Source organism: Vanacampus margaritifer, chromosome 13, assembly GCF_051991255.1.
Source record: "Vanacampus margaritifer isolate UIUO_Vmar chromosome 13, RoL_Vmar_1.0, whole genome shotgun sequence".
Classification (NCBI taxonomy): Eukaryota; Metazoa; Chordata; class Actinopteri; order Syngnathiformes; family Syngnathidae; genus Vanacampus; species Vanacampus margaritifer.
The window spans coordinates 16,142,913-16,166,639 of record NC_135444.1 but is presented as its reverse complement, the minus strand read 5'-3'; the positions used below and the strand labels follow the sequence as shown (position 1 = coordinate 16,166,639).

General features: G+C 39.0%; 1 protein-coding gene across 4 annotated transcripts in view; it reads right to left on the bottom strand.

The window, feature by feature from the left end:
• tle2b (TLE family member 2, transcriptional corepressor b) overlaps window positions 1-23,727 on the bottom strand; it is a 71,454-nt gene that overhangs the window by 2,100 nt on the left and 45,627 nt on the right. For 2 of the 4 annotated variants that reach the window (XM_077583562.1, XM_077583563.1), the window contains exons 6-20: window positions 22,184-22,246; window positions 17,880-17,954; window positions 16,782-16,962; window positions 15,415-15,431; window positions 13,393-13,521; window positions 11,739-11,792; window positions 7,499-7,666; window positions 7,194-7,335; window positions 5,923-6,092; window positions 5,609-5,685; window positions 4,414-4,663; window positions 2,945-3,192; window positions 2,724-2,871; window positions 2,493-2,643; window positions 1,146-1,222 (exon numbers count right to left, since the gene is read on the bottom strand). In XM_077583562.1, coding sequence (XP_077439688.1) covers window positions 1,146-1,222; window positions 2,493-2,643; window positions 2,724-2,871; window positions 2,945-3,192; window positions 4,414-4,663; window positions 5,609-5,685; window positions 5,923-6,092; window positions 7,194-7,335; window positions 7,499-7,666; window positions 11,739-11,792; window positions 13,393-13,521; window positions 15,415-15,431; window positions 16,782-16,962; window positions 17,880-17,954; window positions 22,184-22,246 — 1,950 coding nt within the window. The remainder of the gene's footprint in view (window positions 1-1,145; window positions 1,223-2,492; window positions 2,644-2,723; window positions 2,872-2,944; window positions 3,193-4,413; window positions 4,664-5,608; window positions 5,686-5,922; window positions 6,093-7,193; window positions 7,336-7,498; window positions 7,667-11,738; window positions 11,793-13,392; window positions 13,522-15,414; window positions 15,432-16,781; window positions 16,963-17,879; window positions 17,955-22,183; window positions 22,247-23,727) is intronic. The other 2 variants (XM_077583566.1, XM_077583565.1) reach the window with 2 other exon arrangements.

The following is a 23,727-nucleotide window of genomic DNA, read 5'->3' as shown; positions in this document are numbered from 1 at the left end:
AAACGCTTTACTATACATGGTCATTAAAATAAAAAAACGCCTTACTATATATATATGATCATTATATATATATATATATATAAAAAACTTACTATACATGTTAAAAAAAACACACCTTATACAGTACATGGTCATCTTTTTAAAAATGCCTTACTAAACATGGTTATAAAAAATAAAAAAAACGCCTTACTATACATGTTTAAAAAAAAAAAACGCTTTACTATACATGGTCATTAAAATAAAAAAACGCCTTACTATATATATATGATCATTATATATATATATAAAAAAACTTACTATACATGTTAAAAAAAAAACACGCCTTATACAGTACATGGTCATCTTTTTAAAAATGCCTTACTAAACATGGTTATAAAAAACAAACAAAAAAAACGCCTTACTATACATGTGAAAAAAAACACGCTTTACTATATACATGGTAATAAATTTAAAAAATGCCTTAACATACGTGGTCGCTTAAAAAAATGCCTATGGTCATAAAAAAAGAAAAGTACGCCATACTATACATGTTTGAAAAAAACACGCCTTATTATACATGGCAATCTTTTTAAAAATGCCTATACTATACATGGTTATTTAAAAAAAAAAAACGCCTTACTATATATATACATACATTATATATATATATAAAAAAACTTACTATACATGTTAAAAAAAAACACGCCTTATACATTACATGGTCATCTTTTTAAAAATGCCTTACTAATAAACATGGTTATAAAAATAAAATAAAAAAACGCCTTACTATACATGTGAAAAAAAACACGCTTTACTGTACATGGTAATAAATAAAAAAAACGCCTTAATATACGTGGTCGCTTAAAAAAATGCCTATGGTCATAAAAAAAATATATACATGTTTAAAAAAACACGCCTTATTATACATGGTCATCTTTTTAAAAATGGTTATTTAAAAAAATAAAAAAAACGCCTTACTATGCATAGTAAAAAAAAACACGCCTCACTATATACATGGTCGTTTAAAAAAAAAGACCGTTTTTTAGGATTGCCTGCCTTGCCTACTGGCAAACTCCACCTCTCCACACACGTAGATGTGGGAAACATGGAACAAGAATGAGGTGGCAGTAAGTCTGACTTAGCAAAAAAAAAAAAAAAAGGATCACCTGGAAGATGCTGGCTCCGTACGGCGTCCTCCACGCATTCAGCAGGTTGTCTTTGCCCGTGCTCACAAACCACTTGCCTGCCAGCAAACAAAAACACACAACTCAAGATGAAACACACCGTGTGCACTGCTGTGTGGTTCGGGGTTCAAACAGGGGTTCCAATTTGTGTTTTAAACTTGGGTTCGGACTCCAAAATAGGGTTTCAAAATGAGGTTAGGATTTCAAATTAAGGTTTCAAATGAGGTAGAGTTAAGATTTTAAAATAGTCATTTTAACTAGGGGTAGGGTTTCAAACTAGAATTAGCGTTTAGTATTCAAATTGGGGTTGCAAAATAATTTAAGATTTCAAATGAGTGTTTCAAATTATGGTTAGGGGATAAAACTAAGAGTAGGGCTTCAAAATCATAGTTTTTAAATTCGGGGTAGGGTTTTCAAATTAGAGTTTAAATTTTCAATCTAAGGGTAGGGTTACAAAATAGGGTTAAGATTTCCAATTACATTTTTAAACCTCAGTTAAGGTTTTAAACTGAGGTTAGGGTTTCAAAATAGTGCTAGGATTTAAAATGAAGGTTTTAAACGTGGGTTCGATTTTAAATAAGGGTTTCAAACAAAGGGTAGGGTATCAAATGAAGGTTTCAAACTAGCGTGAGCTTTTCAAATTGGGGTTTCAAAATAGGTTTAGGATTTCAAATGAAGGTTTCAAACTATGAGTAAGGTTTCAAATTAAGATTTCAAACAAGGGTTAAGATTTCAAGTCAGGGTTTTATACTAGAGGTGTGCTTTTATTAGAATTTCAAATTAGGATTTCAAAATAAGATTTTAAATTAGGGTTGTGGTTTCAAACTAAAGGTAGGCTAAAAAAATAGGGTTAGGATTTCTAATTCGATTTTTAAACCTCGGTTAGGATTTCATATTAAGGTTTCAAACTGAGGTTGGGGTTTCAAAATAGTGTTAGGATTTAAAATGAAGGTTTTAAACTTGGGTTCGATTTTAAATAAGGGTTTCAAACAAAAAGGTAGGGTATCAAATGAAGGTTTCAAACTAGCGTGATCTTTTCAAATTGGGGTTTCAAAATAGGGTTAGAATTTCAAATGAGGGTCTCAAACTATGAGTAGGGTTTGGGGGTTTCATTAGAATATCAAATTAGGATTTCAAAATAAGATTAGGATTGGATTAATGGTTTCACATTAGGGGTAAGGCTTCTAAATAGGGTTTGGTTTTCAAATCACACTGGTGTTACCATTCCGAATTAGCTTTCAAACGAGGGTTAGCATTTCGTTTTGTTTGAAGCTAGGGTTGCTTTTAAATAAAGTTGAGTTGAGTCGAGTAATCGTGCGGCGCGCTCACCGCAGTAGGCGAATTTGAGCGAGAGCACGCAGCTCTCGTGCAGGTGCAGCTGGTACTTGTCGGGTTTGGACACGTGGAGGACTTCCACGTTGCTGCTCTCCATCCCCACCGCCAGCCACTCGCCCGTCGGACAGTAACCCAGCGAGAAGATCTGCCGATGGTAGCGTCAACATTTGGAATGGAGCCCAGTGAAGTCTGCCTAGCAACAAGTGATGCTGTGCGTGCGTGCACCTGTGAGGTGAAGTCGTGCTGCTGCAGCTGCCGTCCCTCCCTCAGGTCCCAGCATCGCACCGTGTTGTCCAGGCCTCCCGTCCACAGCTTGGTGCCGTCGTTGGAGATGTCGATGCAGCTGGCGCCGTCCGTGTGGCCCTGGAACTGCCTGCGGCAACACATTTGACGTCATCCATGTTGTCGGAGTCGCGCGGTGGCGGCGGCGGCGTCCGAGCCGTTACCTGACGAGCGTCTGGTTGTGCAGGTCCCAGACGACGATGTTGCCGTCGCTGCAGCAGGAGAAGCAGACCTTGTTGTCGGGCGAGATGGCCAGCGCGTAGCAGGCGGGCGCCGACGACGTCAGCTCGGCTTTGATGCGAGGGGTGGGCGTGGCCAGGTCCCAGATGGACAGCGTGCTGGCCTCGCCGCCCACGATCAACGTGCGCCCGTCGGGTAAGATCTTACACGAGCGGATGTAGTTGTCGCGGTTCTGATGGGACCAGACCAAGACGGAAACATACGGGATCACATTTTTTGTATGCATTATGTATTTCAAAAGAAAGAAAGATTTTATTTTGCACAGGTTATTGGATGTTCTATACCACTTTTTTTTCCAGACTGATACCACGACGAGGACAGTACAGTACTGTGAGCAAAGACTTTCCTTCAGATGATGATTCACCAAAACTTCAATAGTTTAGTGCCAACTATACTGCTGAGGACAACTTAGTCAGTGTTTGTTTGTCTGAAGTATCGGTGTCTGGTATCGGCAGATTCTATGAGTACCAATACGTACAATGAAGGCCGGTTTCGGTACGCGCCTATACCTAAATTATGCAAAATAAAAGGTAAAGGTGCTTCCTATTAATTTAAACTTACAATTTAAATTGAATTATACATGTTGTTATATTTTACTTATTGTACTTATTTCATTTTGTTTTATATATTTTGTCTTTTTATATTTTAGAATGTTTGTATTTTTAGCATTACATTTACAGTGTTAAACATTTATTGGAATTGATTTATGAACTTTTCTTGCACTTATAAGTAATATATTGATATAATGATGAATTATTATAGTAATATTTATTTATTTTATGTCTATTATTTTATGAGCGCATAACTGTAAATGTTATAAAGTCACATTTAAATAGGGCACTGCTTTTTATTAATCTGATATTTTTAATTTATATTTTAGAATATTATATTTCATTATTTATTCAGATTTATTTGTTCCATAATCTCTGTTCCATTGAAATTATATGAAAAATATTCACTAATGAATAAAACTAAACAAAATACAGATAAATAAAATAAAATCCCCCAAATTGAATTCACTAATTATTCACATTGATTTTATATATTTTATACTGATATTACTTTTGGGCTTATGTATTTGTTATATACAATTTATATAATTAGAAAATAGAATATAAACATATTTTAAAACATAATAAATGTAAAAATGTATTATTATTAATATTTTATATTAATTAATTATATACTTTTGTATACTGTTTTGTATGAAATATTATACATGTAATTCAAAATATGTACATTATTTATTTGTTATGTATTCATATTATTCTATTATAATACTGTATTCGATATACAATCCATATGAATGCATCCACTATGATTTCAAGAAGGAACATTTAGTATTCCCGACCATCTTCCATTTGTCAATCTGTCCCGTGTGACGAGGACTTGCCAGGCAATCGAGCTGCGCCATGGGACTCTTGCTGCCGGGCTGGCTGATGTCCCAGACCTTGACGCAGCCTTTGCCGCCCGTGTAGACGTGACGCGTGGAGGTGCTGATGGTGACGGCGCACACCACCTCGCCGTGGCTCAGGCTGTGGATCTGCCGCGCGTGGCGAGGGATGCCCGGGCCCAGCAGGGCGTCCGGAGGGAAGGGCACCGGCTGCATCTGACCGTCGGCGCTCACGTGGAACGAGTACGCCCTGCACAACAAACAGCCGGGAGGAATTGATGGACAAGATGAAATAGTTAGTCAGGGGCTACTGATGTGAACCATAATCACAGAGAATTCAATAGACAATAGACTGCCACCAGGGGGCAGTATAATAAAGTCAGAAAAAAAATACAGACGACTTTCATAATAACCATATGAGGGTTTTTTTCAGAGGATAAAGAATATATATATTTGTGAGTCGTGTTATATTGTCTTCATGTGGGGATTTGCTGTTTGTGTTATTCATGAGTCCACCAATGGCAGTTTGCATTGTGTGTTAGCATTAAGCTAACGGACAGCGAAGTTGTTTTGAATACATGTGCAATTTTCTTTTTCTGCTTAGTATGATATTAAACAGGGTTTATGCAGGTATCATCAAATCTAATTAAATGCCGAATCTAATGACAACGTTTTACTACACAATTAATGATAATAATAACATGAATAATTAATCACATAATTTGTAGTCAATTCACGATTAATCATAAGTTAATCGCACATTACATGTGTTCTATGTGTACGTTATTAATTTATTTTAGAAGTTTTTCATATTCTTTTTGAATAACATAAAAAAGGACACATCTTTTTGTTTTAATTTTATAGTAAGTAATTCATAAAGTTACAGTTAACATTTGAGTCATATATTTGTGTTGAAGTCATTTTTCTGCCACTAGGTAGCATTAGTGTTTCATGTTGGACATTGTTTTTACAGTGACTCCTTTAAACAACAACAACAATCGTATTTAAATGCCTCTCGACATCGTATTTAATGCTTCTTGATGCCATTTCCGGCCTTAACTTCAGTAAAATCCACTTTTAATGCTTTTTAATGAATGGGAATGTTAGCCAAACTGCTACTTGCTGGGAAAGGAGACATTTTTGATTCAACTCTTGATGATTATTTAGGTGAGGAAAAAAAACAACAACAACTCACGGCTTGCCGCCAGACGAGCCGGGCAGAGAGGACGACAGGCCCGGGGCCCTCAGGTGAGACCGAGAGTCATAAGCCACCTGGTGGGCGGCAGGATCGAACAAAAACAAGGAATTAGAGCGCGTGCCAAGTCTTTAGAGCGGACGAGTGTAACATTAGCATTCCGTCATGCACATGAGCAATTGCAAAGTTCTCTCGCTGTCACAACAACACAGCCAAAGAGCGACTGCCTGATAAACTGCATCTACTTTTGAGCGCCTGGCATCAGACAGCACGTCATAAATCAAAGCGGGACGGCGACAAACGATGCGGCTCACCATGGGGCTTCGGGCGTACGCGCTGGCGGCCGCGCTGATTTGGGGCGAGAGAGTCAGAGCGCCGCCGAAGCCTCCGGGACTGGCCAGCTCCCCGTTGAGCCCTGCGTGGGACACCACGCCAAAATGAGCCGGGTATGAACCGGGGGGCACAGACATGGGGCTGCGCAGTGCTGGGAAAGTGAGGAAGAGGAGGAGAGGAAAAGAGGGACGACAACACAAGGCATAACACAAGCACGGTCACAGTGGGGCTGATAGGAAATGAAAATGTACCACATCTTACGATATTGCTCTTAATTGATGCATTTCCTCTCCAAAAAAACGTATAAATACGTTCTATTTTAAATATTACCATGCTCCCAAAGACGTATTTATGCGTTTTTAATGTTTGTTTTTTTAATGCTAGAGCATACAGAAGGCTTTGATGCAGCCTCACAACCGTTGAAGCAATGGTAGTTATTAGAAAAACGGCCAGCAGGTGGCAGCAGAGTAGAAGAGATCAACCAGGGCCTTGTTGAAAAAGCTTTTTTCACCACTGTTCTGTGAACAATGATGAAACTAAGCTATATTTTAATGCTAAATGCTGCAAAACGGAAACAGATACAAATGTACTTTTTTTTTCATGATGAAAGAAGAGACTCTAATCTTTCTTTTGGTAGGTTCCTTGTTTTTATAGCAATAGAACAGAATATTCTGTGGACCTTGCAAAATCAGTCAAAATCCAGAAAAACAGCCGGGAGCGAAGGGGCTTGCTTCAGTGAAAATGGCTGAGAGTAAAATATTGCAGAAATTAATCATTAAAAATGTAAACATTGTAGTAGCTTAAAGCATATATGAATCTGTTTCCGTTTTGCAGCAATTAGCATTAGAATATAGCTAAGTTTCATCATTATTCACAAACCTGTTGAATGCATTGTCAAAAAGAGCTTGTTGTCACACGGCTGGCTGATCTCTTATACTCTGCTGCCACCGGCTGGCCGTTTTTTGTAATAACTACCATTGTTTTAAACGACTTCTTCAGGTTAGAACCCGCATCAAAGCTAGCATTTAAAAACATAAAGAGTATAGATACGTTTTTAGGAGTGAAGGACAAAGTATTAAAAAACATATTAATACGTTTTTGGGTTAGAATAGGTTAATTGGTACCCAAGAAGTAGCTCTACAAGATATAACCTCAACTTTTTGAACTGAACTATAGAAAGAAGTGTTTTTCAACATATATGTTGAACATATAAAAAAACAAAAAAAAACAATTGAAGCCGTGCTGTTCTCACCGAGGGGGTCCGCGGCAGACGCCGCTTTGCTGACCAGGCGAAGACAGGAAGTGCTGGGACCAGGCGCTCCCGGGGTGAGGGCCTCGCGGTGGGATGGCGACGGGGTGCTGGACTTAGACAAGGGCGACTGGGATTTATCCATCTGTGGATGACAAATTGTTAATAGGAATGGGAATAAATGGGGGATTTTGAGATGTCACTTATGGCGAGACTTTGAAATGAAATGGAATAGACAGTAGACAAGTTCTTCTGAATTTAAATGAAAATGAAATCTTATCATATATTGCCAAGATGTAATATCTTGCCTGTGCAGGATCCTTGGCCTTGCCTGGAGCGGGACTACAAGGGTTGGGGGTGGTGGGGGCCTCTGCAGGGCCCGAGGAGCCTGGCAACTCTTTCCTTAAGGCAGGGGCCCGGTCCAAACCGTTCCCACGGGGTGAATGCGGTGGACTGCCGACAGGGGAGTTGGGCTCCTGAATCACAACAGGGGAAAGATAAAAGATACCCAATTTATGTTTTTGTTTTTTCAGATATGTGCCATTGCTCGGCTGTTTTTTACCCCCCATTTTGAGTTTTAAAAATGGTGGCAGTAAACTTCACAAGAAGAAGCACAATGCCCATTTAATTATCTGCTTAATTATTGAAATTCTATTAAATATATTTTTATTTATTGCAATATTCTTGAGTGCTATTTTTCTAAATAAATAAATCTAATTAAATAAAAAAGAAATTAATGTTTAATTTTTTTTGTATTTTGGGGGCAATGTAACGGATTAAAGTCATTTGTATTTAATTCAATGTGTCAAGATGATTTGGCAAATGGCTGTTTTAAATTAGGAGGAGGCTCATTGAAAGACTTAAAACTTGTAAGTCGAGGCACTACCATATTCGCAAAGCACAAAAGTCCTCAATGACAAAAATTGTCAGCTTCCCAAAAACTACTACAAAATAAGCATTCATTTTTCAAAATTCAATCAATGAGACATTTTTGTCCTTTTTCATTTTTATTGTGTATCTTGTTATTATTAATTCTGCCATAAATTCATTTAAAAAATAAAATAAAATAAAAATTTGGGCTGACAGGCAATTATTATTTTTTTAACTCATTCACTGCCATTGACGCCTATAAACGTCAAAAAATCATTTGAACTATTTCTATTAGTTTAACATTTTTTTCCCACTTTTGTTAATAGTATAAAATCCTAGATTTTTTTTAAATAAAAGATATATAAAAATTAGAGGCTTCAATACTTCAACTTCAATAGTTAACTCACGATTAATGACAAATTCTAAATCTGTTCTAAATATACAATCATTTTTTTTTCTCGGTTTTCATACTCTTTTAACAAAAGTGGAAAAAAAATGTTGAACTAATAGAAATAGGTCAAATGAATTTTTGACATCTATAGCCGTCAATGGCAGTGAATGAGTTAATTGTAACTAATTAATCACATGACTTATGTATTTAAAAAAATTAGAGGTGTCAGGCAATTAATTTTTTTTAATTGTAATTAATAATTAATGATTAATCACAAATTTTATATCTGTTCTAAATGTACAATAAAACAAATCTAGGTTTTCATACTCTTGTTAACAAAAGTGGATAAAAAATGTTAAACTAATAGAAATAGTTCAAATGAATTTTTGACGTCTATAGCCGTCAATGGCAGTGAATGAGTTAAGTATATATGATAAAAGAGATGACCATTTTTAATTGGCATTCTCTCGTTCAAATATGGCAAAATGGGGTTCAACTCATCATCTACAGTTCTACGAGGCTGCAGAACCGCCTCATATATAATACCTTGGTGACCACAACATGATTTCAGGCGACTCAGCATATATTGTGATGTATAGCGACTCAGCAGTGCGCAACATCACACATCGTCCCGATGTCTAGAATAGATGATGATGATGTTGGCTATTCCAGGATGCGCTCATCACTTTAGCCCAAAATCCCGCTGCCCCCCCTGGACCGCCTTGTGCTTGACTTAGCACTTCTCACCGGGTCGGCAACTGCACTACACGCACACACCCGCACGCACACACCATAGAGCAGCGAACCCCCCCCCCCCCCCCCCCCCCCCCCCCATCTCCCTGTTATTACACACAATTGTCTGCTTCTGTGCCGGATGCCAGCAAGGGAGCACTTGCGCTTTATTGAGTCAAATGAAAATAGCGATCTTTTCGATAAAAGCACAACATTTTGCTCACTGGAGGATGCCTTGTAAGGATTAGTTGGATGAAGCCGACTGTAATGAGAAGGGGGGGGGGGGGGTGATGGGGATTGCACAGCCAGAGGAGATAGAAGAAACAAAGATGCAGATTACAAAAAGATCATCATGAGGGAAGGGGGAAAAGGGGGTGGTGCAGGTTATGGAGAGTCGTCGCCACGTGTATGTACGATTTAAAGTAAAATCATCTGTAGATCACTTATTTTTAACAGTGTTGAATGATTATGGTGTGTTTGCAATTTACATTATTGATAAGAAAAAGACAAACGGTATCTTTTGTGATTTTGGTGTGCTGCATTTGCACACATACTCATAAAATGCTCAGATACTATGACAGCGATACCAGCTTTGCAACATGTAATGGCATAGTTCACTCGATATAATACACACACGTGCATTTGAGCTGATTTATTTTGAATGGCAAAAAAAGTAGCACCATCTGGTGGACAAATGTAAAATACCAAATTATTATAATTTTTTTTTACATTGATTTACGTTAAGATAAATGTGAGAGCAAAAAATCGTCTTTTCAATGGGACATTTCTTTTGTAGCTTTGCCATTTCAAACCAATGAACTCATTCACTCCCGGCCATTTTCACTGAAGCAACCTCCCTTCACTCCCTGGCTGTTTTACTGGATTTTGACTGATTTTGTTTGCAAGGCCCACAGAATATCGTGTTCTTTTGCTATAAAAACATGGAACCTACCAAAAGGAAAGATTAGTCTCTTCTTTCATCAGGAAAAAAAAGTATATTTCTGTTAGCAATTAGCTTTACAATAAAGCAAAGTTTCATCATTATTTACAAATCTGTTTAAAACTGTGGGGAAAAGAGCTTTTTACAACATGGCCCTGGTTGATCTCTTATACTCTGCTGCCACCTGTTGGCCGGTTTTGTAATAACTACCATTGCTTCAACTGTTCTCTTCAGTTCAGAGGCTGCATTGAAGCCTTCTGTATGCTCTAGCATAAAAAAACATAAAAACATATAAATACGTCTTAAAATAGAACATATTTATATGTTTTTGGGAGCAGATGAGTAAAAGGACTTTAGTTTGAGTATTTTCAACTCTCCCCAAAAGGTAATTTTGTATAAATTTCAATGGAATCGAGGCACACACATAAAAGATGCCAGTTAGCACGCGCCTGTTTCACAAGACAAACGCGAATGTGCAGCACACCTGCTAATTTGTTCACACGCACCAGCTGAGGTTCTCACATAAAAGATGAAATATCGAGCCGGACAAATGAGAATCAAATAAACGGCCATTTTCATGTGGGGATCTATCGCTTGTAATTTCATGGCACAATAAATGTCATTTGTGTCATATGAATGAATCATGGAATTAATTAGCTGTGTCAGAGATGCATTCAAGTGCTGTATGGAAAAAAACATGAGGATAAATAACTAATACGAGAATTCTATTACATCCTAACCAGGCTTGTTTGTCACGCCGTAATAAAATGTGTTTGCAGCATACATGGCTTGAGCTCCGAACAAAGTCATGTGACTTGGTCGCGCCCGCCAACGTTAAACATTTCTTGACAATAATATCTTATACGTGACCCCGGTAGTCTAAACATGACATTCTGATTAATATTATATTTGTGGAATAAGAGCTGTGAAGCAAAATCCAGCCGTTTTTATCCATCTCAGGCGGCGGCCATTTTGCCACTTGCTGTTGACTGAAGATGACATCATGGTTGCTCAGGGCTCAAGCAACGACCAACCACAGCTCAGCTGTTTTCTGAAGCCGAGCTGTGATTGGTTGTTACCTGACAGCAAGTGGCAAAATGGCCGCCACCTGAAATGGATAAAAATGGCTGGATTTTGCTGCTATTATATTATATATTATTGTCAAGAAGTTTTGGGGGGGTTGACTTCCTCTTTCAAAAAATTGAAACAAAATCTGTGCTAACGTGAGTGAATGACGTTTCAATCGATTCGCAACTTGCGCTTTTCTTCACGTCATAGAACAAATGAAAAATGTTGTTAAAATGCTAACGCGTATTTTCACCATATATTTAAAAATATGTAACTATGCTCTATAATAAGCATTTATTTATATTTTTACTTTCATTTTTTTGTCAGACTTTTTGAATGAATCAATCACGAAAACGAAAAGTTCACATCTACAGCAGCGGCTGCCTCACTTAAAACGTCAATAATCTTTAATGTGGTTTGGGTTTTTGTCACCCTATGAAATGCTGTCAACTAGCGACGTACTGTATTATTCTGGGTGACATTTTTGTTGCGAAATGTTGCAAACAAACGTGTGCTTTTGCTGAATAAACTTTGACCGGGAACCGACCTCATTGGACACGTCCACGACCAGATTGTCCTCGCTTTTGTCTCCATCACTGTCCTGCAAGTGAGAAAAGACACCAATATTTGCCATTACTGTCCCCCACAGACACACGAGAGACTCATGTGCTCACTGAAAGCTTTCATCACATCGAACTCGCTTGCGTCCCCACGCACACACGAACCGATCGATATGTCAATATTCCTGGCCACACTTTTTGCCTCCCTCTGCTGTCAGTCCCGACTTCGACACTGCGCCAAACATCTGCCGTCACACAAGCTCTCTATTGATCTTTCGCCATCAGCCCACATTTTTTTGTCGACTTTCCACGAGACACTTTCTTCTCTCTCTCTCTCTCTCCGTTTCTCTTCCTACTTTCTGGGGTGAGAATGATGGAATTTAGTCGCCGTGGCAACTGAGCTCCTCATTGATGAGTGACATCAGTGCCTAATTAACGCACAGGCCATTTCTGCGGCCATGTGGTCAAATTGAAATAGAAAAACAAGAGACGGGGGGAGGGCGAATGGAAAAAATATATACTCACGCGCACAAACAAGTTTTGTAATTGCGTACAATTGCCACAAGATGGCGGCAAAGTACTTAAGGAAGCTCAGGTAACGCCCAATCTCTGAGGCAAAGTCATCCATGATTGGTCGTTACCAGAGTTCTGAGCAACTGTGATGTCATTTTCACAAAATGGCCGCCCTCAGGGATGAATTAAGAAAAAAAGGGGATTTTGTTGCTTAAAATAGAAGTCAACCTTCAACATTTCTTGACGATAATATGTTAAATGTGACCTCACTAGTCTAAACATGACATTCTGATTATTATTACATTTGTGGAATAAGAGTTATGAAGCAAAATCCAGCCATTTTTATTCATCTCAGGGGGCGGCCATTTTGCCACTTCTTGGTGACTAAAGATTACATCAATGTTGCTCAGGGAACAACCAATCACAGCTCACTTGTTTTCTGCTGAGCTGTGATTGGTTGTTACAGCAAGTGGCAAAATGGCCGCCCCCTAAGATGGATAAAAAGGGCGGGATTTTGCTTCTTAACTCATATTGCGTTAGTGGAATATGAGTTAAGAAGCAAAATTATCTCATATTCCACAAACACATTATTAACTCATTCACTCACAGCAATTTTCACTGAAGCAACCCCCTTCGCTCCCGGCTGTTTTACTGGATTTTGACTGATTTTTGCAAGGCCCACAGAATATTGAGTTGTATTGCTATTAAAAACGTGGATTTCCGTTTTCGCAGCAATTAGCATTAGAATATAGCCAAGTTTCATCATTATTCACAAATCTGTTTAAAACTGTGGGGAATGTGGCCCTGGTTTATCTCGTATACTCTGCTGCCACCTGCTGGCCGTTTTTTATAATAACTACCATTGCTTCAACCATTCTCTTCAGTTCAGAGGCGGCATCAAAGCCTTCTGTATGCATTAGCATAAAAAACATTAAAAAACGTATAAATACGTCTTTGGGAGCATGGTGATATTTAAAATAGAACGTATGTATACGTTTTTGGGAGCAAATGAGTTCAACAGAATACTGTGTTTAGACTAGTGATGCTACATTAACACATATTAATGTAAAGCAAATGTTGCGTGTTGACTTTCATACAAACTGTATTGTTCATACGAGGAGCGCATACATATGAGTGCTCTTTGTCGTCGCAGCGTCTCCTCTTGGCCTCCGCTCCTCCCTGCGAGGAGGCGTAACCGCCCGATGGCCCCTGACGCTCCTCCGGCGGCTGGCTGTCCGTCGACGACGCCGACTTACTCTGGAAAGGGAGATAACGGAAGGAAATTAAAGGCGCTAAGCAGTGTTCAACGGGTTCTCGCCACCATGCCAAGCGGGTCATGGGGGAGGAGCTGAAATTCCTCGGCGGCTCAAATATATAGCATGGAGTTGGCCCAAAATCGGTTTGAAGGAAAATAGTATAGGAATTTACCTGAGAAGTAATATGGCAGTGTGAAATAAAAGTTTTCGTTATGAGGCTGTTTATGATCAAAGAGTCGGCTTCATTTTAAGGGGCCCTTCTATCTCTGACCCCCCCGTGGGGAGGCGCATCACAACAAAGGAAATTACTCACAGGGAGGACAGGAAGGAGGAGAGGAGAAATAACACAATGGAGCTCGCCTCACTTCCACGTCCAACTCAAACATGAAGCCAAATGTTAATTCATCTCTTCACTGGCTGCTTCCTGACAGGATTGTCTCCGTTTTAAAGTCAACACTGGATATGGAGCAATTAACTCGAGCTCGGAGTTGGACTGCAGCTCCATGTCAAGGGAGATGGAGGCTTTTCTGTTTCGGCAGAAATAAATAAAAAAAACAGAGCAAAAGGCTCATCATAAGCAACACTTGCGCTCTTGGAACGGCTTCGTTGTTCTTCTTTCCCCAAATAAACGCACACTTTGAGGGATGATAACCTTGAGTTACAAGTGACCTCAACTTAGGAGTTTTTTCAACATCTGAGCTGCCATTAGCCATTTCTTGCTTAATACACTCACATAAATGTTTAAGCCGAACTTTTAAGATCTATGTCATTCTTTTACACAACAAATTCCCATTTACTTGTTTTAGATCATTTTAACACAAACCTGCCAAACGAAGCTTAAATGATACATATTCATTAGTCTGATAAAGCCTATTTATTAGAAATGCATAATCCTAAAGTTTATGTATTTGGAATTAACAAAGTATAATGACTTTTTTTATTGCTCCGTTTTTGAGATGTCTGCATTCAGTTTCATCTCAAAAACATAAAAATGTTTAAAAAAAAATGGACGTAAGTGTTTTTGACATACAACAATATGCTATTCATCGTGTACAGGTAACCTGATGAATATGCAAATCAAACAATATACTCTATGTATTTTAAATAAATACTCTCGTTATTATTAATTTAGAAAAATTATACTTTATTAATACTAAATACATAATCCTGAGAATTATGAATTTAAAAATAAATAGGCTTTATTAGACTAATAAATATGTATCATGTAAGGTTTATTTTAGTAGGTTTGTGTTAAAATTATCTAAAATAAGTAAATGGGAATTTGTCATGTAAAAGCATTATATACATCTTAAGTTAGGCTTAAACCTTTCTTTGAGTGTAACAAGTAGCAGTTTGGCAGAAGGTAAAAAAAATATTTTTTTAAATGAGGCTTCAAACTGTATTTGACACTCAAACTAAACATAATATAAAAATAAATTACAAGTTGTGTATTCAAAACCAGAAAACCATCACCTTAAAGTCCACTAGCTTAATGCTAACACATAATGGGAAACACCATAAACAGGCTAAGGAAATGCATCCATGTCACGGATATTCGAAAAGAAAACTTTTTTTGGGGTGTGTCTTCTGGGGAGGCTGGAACGGATTAATGGCATTTCCATTCATTTTAATGGCCACCGATGATTTGAGATCAACACACAACTCACTTGTATGTCTGTTTTGAGTTATTAATCTGCTTACAAACAAATGAAAGGCATACCTCAAGGCACCACTGTATAGAAAAAAATGACTATGCTATGACATTTGAACAGGTGAGCACACCGTAAACGAGTCGCCGGCGTGGCAAAGCGAGCAACAGCTTTTGCAACATACACTCGGCTGTGCTTGTGTATTTCACGTGCTTTATCAATCTCACACACACGCCATGACTTACCCTGCTGGGTGCTCCCTCTGGGATTGGGCGGAGAAAGCATGAAAAGAAGAGACAAAAGTCAGATAAGAGGGATGAGGAGTAAAAAAAAGAAAAGTTGACGTCAGTGCTGATGATGCAACGGCGGTTAGCAAAGGTTCGGCTCCTGTTGCTAAAAATACGCTTGACCACACAACATTCACAAAGATGTGCAGATACTGAATGAACACAAACAGCTCTTTTTCCTCCTCTTTTTTTTTGTTTTTAAACATCTTTCCAGCCCTGACTTTTTTTTTTTCCACGAGTCTCTTGGCGCTGAGCCTGAAACCGATAAGCGATGCTGGGGAGGTGACGGAAAGTTCACGCGTTCAGGGTTCTGGCCGCACAGTGCAAGCAATCTCAAATAGTTCAAATGAGGGCCACATTGGCACTCTCTTCACTTTTCATCGTTGATAGTTCAAGTTTAATGCCAAACTAAACATGAAACAATGAGAATTAAACGTTTGTGTAATTAAAATAACTACAGAGTTTGCCTTAGGAATGTCCGTTTAGCTTAATGCTAACAAACAATACAAAACACCAAAGACGGGCTAACAAATAGCATTGATGTTGGTATTACGTTTGCAGCTTTTTCTTTCTTTATTTTTTAATAGCTAATTTTATCAATTTTGTTTGCTACAAAAGGAACTTACATAATTATAGTTTCAAAAATGTTGTTTGTTTTGCACCCAAAAAATGTAACGATTGTTTGAATAATCGTGTTTTCAATTATTACAAAAATAATTGTGATAAATATATTTTTTCATAATCAAATAGCCCTATTTAATCACTATTAATTATTATTATTATTATTATTATGTTATCATTAGAGTTGGGGGAAATAAATAATCTAAGTCCACCACAAAAATTGGTTGACACAAAATTCACATCCAAGTAATCGATGGTGTGATCGATAGGGTAATCAATGCTAAAAAGATTTGTTTGAGGCAGCCCTAATTATTATTAATAATTAATCAATAATGTGAAGACACTAATCATATTAACAATTTCTCCCAATAATTTGGAAACATAAATACTAATGTGCAACATTTTCTGAAATATCCTGAAAAATCACAATGCTGCATCAATGTTAAGCTTTTTTTTCTTTTTTTTTTAACAGGCCAGCGGGCACCATGTTGGTGACCCTTGCTCTAGTCAATGGACATCTGAACAAAAACTGTGGAGTAACACTCGTCGAAAAAGTAATACAATACTCACAGGCATGTATTCTTTATCCTCTGCAAAGACCAACTCATACTATTATGTCCTATTGAGCAGTATTGACTTGAAGCTGTCCGATTTTAGTCACAGCTAATTAAGATCATGGCACGTATGCCGCACTTGCGCAATACCTCTAAGATGCTCCGGGTCGAGGTGGTTGCGCTCGTCCTTGGCAGCGAGGTGGGCAGACACGCCTAAGGCCCCCGTCAGCGCCAGCAGCCCGGAGCCCCCCGCGCCCAGAGACAAGCCGGACGGGTGCGGCGTGAGGGGGATGCCCGGGGCGTGGTGGGACAGGTGCTGGAGCTGCTGCTGCTGTGGCCACAGGGGAAAAGAGAAGGGGTGGGGGACGAGAGGGCGGGGCGGGGACATTATTAGGAAGGAAGAAAAGAAGATGGTCACAATGAAGTGTGAGAGAGGAAATCACAGGAAGGGAAGTTGATTAGCGGATTAAGAGGTCGACACGGTGGATAAAAAGTCAAGACGGAAAAGGAGGAAATTGAATCATCAGCAAACACGAGGGGAAAGATGTGGAGATGACGATCGGGCCGGGTGAGGTTTGACAAGATGAGATCATAAAACAATTAATGTGTTCAGAATAAAACAGCAGAAGGGAAGAGAAGGGCAGGGAGATAATATGATTAATGAATGTTTTGGGGGGGGGGGGGATGTCGATTAAGGGGACAGAAGAGGAGATATTGACAAGAAAAGAAGAATGATAGAAGAGTATAAGGAAAAAAATGGGTTGTCACAGGAGTTTTTCAAGCTGCAACAACGAGGCACTCTAAAGATGCCACGCCCGTGAAAAGCCCCTGTCCACAAAAAAAAAAATAAAAAAATCCCCTCCTTTCTCTTTCCGCCATTTCTCTGTGATGTTTGCACACTCATAGCCGACAACGGGGCGTTCTAAAGCGGTCATGTAAACTAGATTGTAGTTTTTGCAGTGTATGAAGCTAAAAAAAAAAACAATTGGAGGAGTTTTGGAAGTGAGATGTAAACTTGCCAACTTTTTCAAAGTGACTTTTTAGCGACACTTTTAAGAGCTGTCCATGCATTAGCGGCCCAAAAAAAGCTCGCCAGCAAAAATACGGCAGGTGGACAAATTGCTCCTCCACTCAAAACACTCTTGAGAAAGTAGTATGTGAGAAATAGTGAGAAAAATCACACGAAGACAAAACCTAAAGAATGGAAACATCCTCGGCTGTTATTGTGTTTGTGCGGAGGTGACTCACCCCGATGATGGCATTGAGTTCAGCCATGGTCACCTGCTTGGCTCGCTCCACTGCTTGCACCACCTGTTGTTGGTGCTACACACACGCACACACATACACAATGTCACATAACTAAAATTGATGTCAATTAAAAATGATCACCGCATATCAATTATCACTTAATTATTCAACAGGGTTTGTACAGGTATCAGTTCAGTTTTTCATACTCTTCATTTACATAAAAGTGGAAATACATGTTTTAGTTCATTGATTGAATTTTATAGTGAATAATTCATAAAGTTACAATTAACAATGAGTGTGAAACATTGAGTCATAGATTTGTGTTGAGGTAATTTTCTGCCACTAGGTGACATTAGTGCTTCATGTTGGACGTTGGTTGCTCCAGGCCATATTGTTCATTGTAACGCAAATATATATTTTTTTATCGCATTTATTTTGTACTAAATTGTGCTGTAGTGACTACACAACGTCGTCAGTAAAATAATTGTATTTCAATTATTTCAATTGTACTTAATGCTTCTTGATGTCATTTAACGCCTCAATTTGAGCAAAATCCATTGAATTACCTTTCACGTTTTTTAATGAGCTTTGTTCAAAAAACATCCACCCATGCTGACATACACGCCCAAAGACGCACTAGGCTCGAAATCCAGCATGTTTATCCAATGTCTCAATGTAATCAGTCACACACATGCAAACACACACACACACACGTGCGCGCACACACACACTGTCAATATTGATCAAACTGACAGAGCCGTGACCTCCCTGTCTGCAGGATGCACATTCATCAGTGCGCGCTCACACTGGGACCAAAAGAAACATGTCTGCAGATTTGTATTCTGCGCACGCACGCACACACAAAACACACACTTTCACACACACTTTCACCTTACATTGTTTGCAGCGTCACACACGCCTCAGGCAGATTGCTAAATGCCAGCGATTTTTGACCTTAAAAAAGCTAATTTGCTACAAAATCCCCTTGCGCTAGTGAGGGCATGTTGCCCTCTTGTGGTTGAAATGTGTACTGGGATGTCAAGTTCTTCTGTCATACCCGATGATTCAAAATCCAAACAGGACTTCTAAAACACATAAAGTTCCCCGAGATCCATGTGCTTCAGGGCACCTCAAAAAGCGATTTATCGGTCACACCGCTCGGTGCTCAGGCCCGAAATGTTTGTGGTGGTGACACATCCAAATGGCTTCCAAATTATATGAACTGATGATGTGGGATCTGCATTTGTTTATAAATTCTTCCCAAAGACTTGCCCAACATTTATCGCTTTGATTTTCCCATTGTTGTGAGTATTGTTCGATCCATCGAATGTTGTCAAACAAATCCTTTTTAACTACCAGCTGCAGTCCATTGTGATCCATAATGACTAGTTAATGAGACTTGGCCTTGTTAAAAGACATTCCACTTATTTAAAGAATGAGATGAAAGTACAGATTTAATTGTGTGGCTTAAAAAAAAAATCAAACCTAAATTCTAGCATATGCGCCCAATTTTCATTTTTCTAAAATCTTTGAAGAAGTGCAATAATGTTCAAAAGTTTGGGGTTACCCAGAAAATGTCAAAACAATAGTTATATAATAGCGTGGGATTCACTTACAACTGTGCTTTTTTTTTGCCCTTCTTTAAAAAACAAAAAACATATTAACAATGTCTAGACGGTATTTCTGAAAAAATATTGAGGGAAAAAAATCATTTAAATAAGAAAAAATAAATTCTCATAAGAATCGCAATTCTCATTTAGTACGATTCAGAATCAATTTTAAATGTCCCAAAATTGATTAAAAAGAAATAATCTTTTTTTTTAAACTGTCATGCCTTTGTCTGTGTGTGCCTTTATTTGGAGCGCTGTTCATGTTCTACCCAATTTGGCCACTTAGGGGCAGTGTGGTTCCATGTGGTCTGAAACACTGTTAAGTTGTAGCCACATTAGAGAGTAAAAGGAAAAAGTCATGATCAAGTTATTCCAATAAAAGTTGTTTTTTTTTGCAGTGTGGAGCCGTTCTTTTGAGTGATAAAAGTGCCGCGAGTAGCACGCTAATTAGCATTAGCAAGTCAGACTGGAATAGATCATTAGAATTCCTTGCACATCTATACATTGAAGCAAAAATCATTGGCAATCAAATCATTTTGAAGCAAAAATCGTTCCGAATGGAAAATTGATTCTGAATCGAATCGAAGAACCAAAAATCGGAATCGAATCGTGAGACATTCAAAGATTCCCACCCCTACGGTCCAGTACTGTTTGAATTTGTTGAATTAACTCGTATTGGTCTGCTATACACTTTCAATCTGCAAAAAAAAAAAAAGGTCCTTAACAAGGGCAGAGAGTTCACATTTCCGGCCATATAATTCATCACAGCGGAACGTTTTTGTTTCGGAAGTCAAAGCTGAAAGAAGCGGAATCTGTCTCTGATTTCACTGCGGCTTTGAGCCGCTTGCCAGCCACCTGTAGTTTTGGACGCCACCAGCCTCCAGAGATGGCTTCGTGCGTGGACCGCGCTCTGAACTTGCGGTCCGAACCCCATCCCATCTTTTCCAGGGCCAAAAATACAACAAGAGCTTTCCAAACACCGTCAATCTCAGCGGGAGAAGTGTTTTCCTTTCTCTGTGGAGGGCAGGAAAGGAGACATTTTTCCTTGTAGTTTTATTTCTTCTTCTAACATCCTCTCAGCCTGGATTGCCAAGAGCATCCAAAGTTAATGTCGCACCGGGGAGCAAGCGCGGAGGGTACACGGCGCAAGTCACTCTAGCGTTGTTAAAGGTTGCAGACCTGCTCTAATTGCACACGAGCATGTGAAGAAGCCACAGCTGAAGTGGAAAGAGCTTTTCACGCTAGGCAGAGCGCAAACGCGGAAGCCGAGCGGGTGATACGCCGCTACCGGCTCGTGCTGGTTTGAGGCCTAAATCCTCACAAAGCCCCGCGCCGCGTTCTGCAAAGAAAACTCCGCGCACTTAAAGAAGGCCAAGGGAAAAAGTGTTGAACAAGTTGGAGAACGTACGAGTACATAATAAGCCAGGACGAAAGATTGGCCCGCTTTGCACTTGACCTTTCTTCAATCTTCTCTCAGCTGCAGTTGCAGGAAGAGAAATATTTAATTCGCTTGTCGTTCGCTACAGACCTAATTTGAAGGTTAACCGACTACAGATTCTAAGGGGGGTGGGGGGGGGGCAAGGACAAAAAAAGCATTTGGAATGGGTTTAAGCAATTCAAATCTATTTGTTGAATTTCCACATCACTTGGACGGACGTTCGCAGATGTAAACAAAGGCGGACATAAAATCTCATATTCAATCATGAAATGCTGTATTGCGCTGGCAAGTTGCTATTTTTGAGTGTGCGCACATCTCATCCCATGTCATCGGCTCTCCCACCTCCCGCCGCGTACGAGCGACGGCCGTGCTTGTGGCAAGACACGCCAGGCAATCTCCATGGAAACAAAGATTGCCATTATGAAAAAGTTGGACAGTGGTGAGAAGATGGTTATTGTTCCACCTCAGCAGTCTCACTTTTCTTCATCCACCTCTTCTTCCTCCCCCACCATCTATGTAAGTGTATTGATTTTCTTTTTATTATGGTATATTGCACTGCATAAAAAATATATTTTTTTAATTTTATTGACCAGTATATACTGTATAATATAAAAAAATTTTTATTGTTGATTTAATAAAAATAAAATTTTCAAATAAAATTTTTCTTGACTTACAAACATCCTCTCGGAATCCATTGTGTTTGTAAGTTGAGTTGAGTTAATTTATTTATTTTCAGAAAGTTGTGAAGCAACATGTGGCACTGGCTCATTATCAAATGTTGTTCTAATCATAAACATTTAAACAAAAAAAATCTAATGTTATTTTGGCAGGCCTGCAACGGATTAGTTGCATTTCCATTCATTTCAATGGGGAAGGATGATTTGAGTCACAGGCTGAACGATTTTGAAAACTAGTATAATTCAGTTTTTTCTCTCTCCAAGCAATACATTCATCTGTATTACAATAAACAATATGAGATGTATTATATGTAAATGATTTGGCCTTGTAGGCCAGTGCCCACCCCCCACCCCCCCACCCAAACTACATTGCATTCTACTACAATGTGATGTCAATTTGAACCTGATTAGTTGTTAAATGTTAGCTGAACGTCAACAAAGAAACTGTTTGACATTGACATTGGTTCCAACAATACCGAGAAGCTTTGTTACAACACAAATTCTGTACTTTGTGTGCTATGTTTATCTACTGAATGCAGGTAAAACGTGCATACGTCGTCTGGCGAGGATCGCACTCACCTCTTGAGAGAGGAAAGGGATGATCTGAGCGCAGATGGCACTGAGACGCTTCACAATCTCCGCCTGTGATGGGAGGAAGTAGAGAGAGAGAGAGAGAGTGGGTGAGCGAGCGAGCGAGCGAGAGAGGCTACTTCATCACGTTGCATATGGCAAAGTGCACAATGAACACAGAGCATATGATCCGCATTTACAGCACATTAAGCCTTCGCCGCATCAAAGGAACACACTTCTAATGAGGTTGCGTCGAAGGAAGGAACGTGCACGCTGGAACAAACGCAGCCTGAGAGCAACATCGCTCTTTTTTTGGTCACCATACTCGTGCACCAACTTCACTCATCATATTACGCTCAGTCTTGGCCCCTTATCCAATGGCTGGACACTTCATTAGGTACACCTGCACATGCACTGTAAAGCAAGGGGTGGGCAAAGTATATTTCAAGCCGGCACACCACAAGTCATGTGCGTGTTGTTGTTGCATTGAGATAATTCAATTGTATTTATTTATTGTTTGTTTTTTTGCATTCATCCTGTTGTTTAGTTGAATTATTGTAAATTAAAAACATATATATTTAATATTAAATAATATAAAAAAATATTATTTTTAATATAATTAATTTATTATTATTATTATATATTTATTATTTTTATATTATTATTATTATTATTATATAATTATAATATATAATATTATGCTATAGCATTAATATTGTATTATTTAAAAAGCCTACTAGAACATCTGAAAATATACAGTATGTGGTTAATCATAGGCACTTTAAATTGTGGGAGCTGTGTGAGGACTCACATTAAACATGCGTTTGACTGTGACTGGACAATTGTGACCACAGCCACACCCCCCAAAATAAAAGGGTGTGCACACTTACGCAACTACATTATTTTAGGTGGTTCCCCCCCCCCCCCACCCTTCATTTATGTTAAAAAATAATAATAAAAAAATAATATATATATACACATGTACATTTGAATTGTAGAGACTATACAGTCGGTGACAAAACGTTTTGAAATTTACACCACAAAAACCTGGTATTTGAACAGGGGGTGTGTAGACTTATGCAAGTTCCCCGAATCAAATGCCTGCCACCTGGCTGTCAGTAGACTACAATCTATCTATGAAAGCATGCACTGCGTTGGCCTAAAAACATTTGAACATTGCGTTTGTGCACATTCACCAACCTCGTTAGCATCCAGCCGCGCGCGCGCACACACGCGCACAAAGCCTGTGCCGTGTGTCTAATTCTATCTGTCTGAGTGCCCTCAGCCTCATTTTGTTCCCTTCCTCACTCAGCCGTTCCCTCTTTTCCTACAACAGCTCTCACACCGAGCCATTATGACGCCATTCAGCCTCCTCTTCCTCACTGCTCGCCCCTCCCTCGCCTGCCGCTGCCTATGTTTCACTCATCTCTCTCTATTTTGCCCCCTCCCCTCCTCTTTTGCTGCTCTCCTTTTTCATTCCTCCATTATCGGCCTCTCTCCCCTCATTACTTTGTCGCTTTTATTTTCTCGATCCGTCGACTTCCCGCCACTGG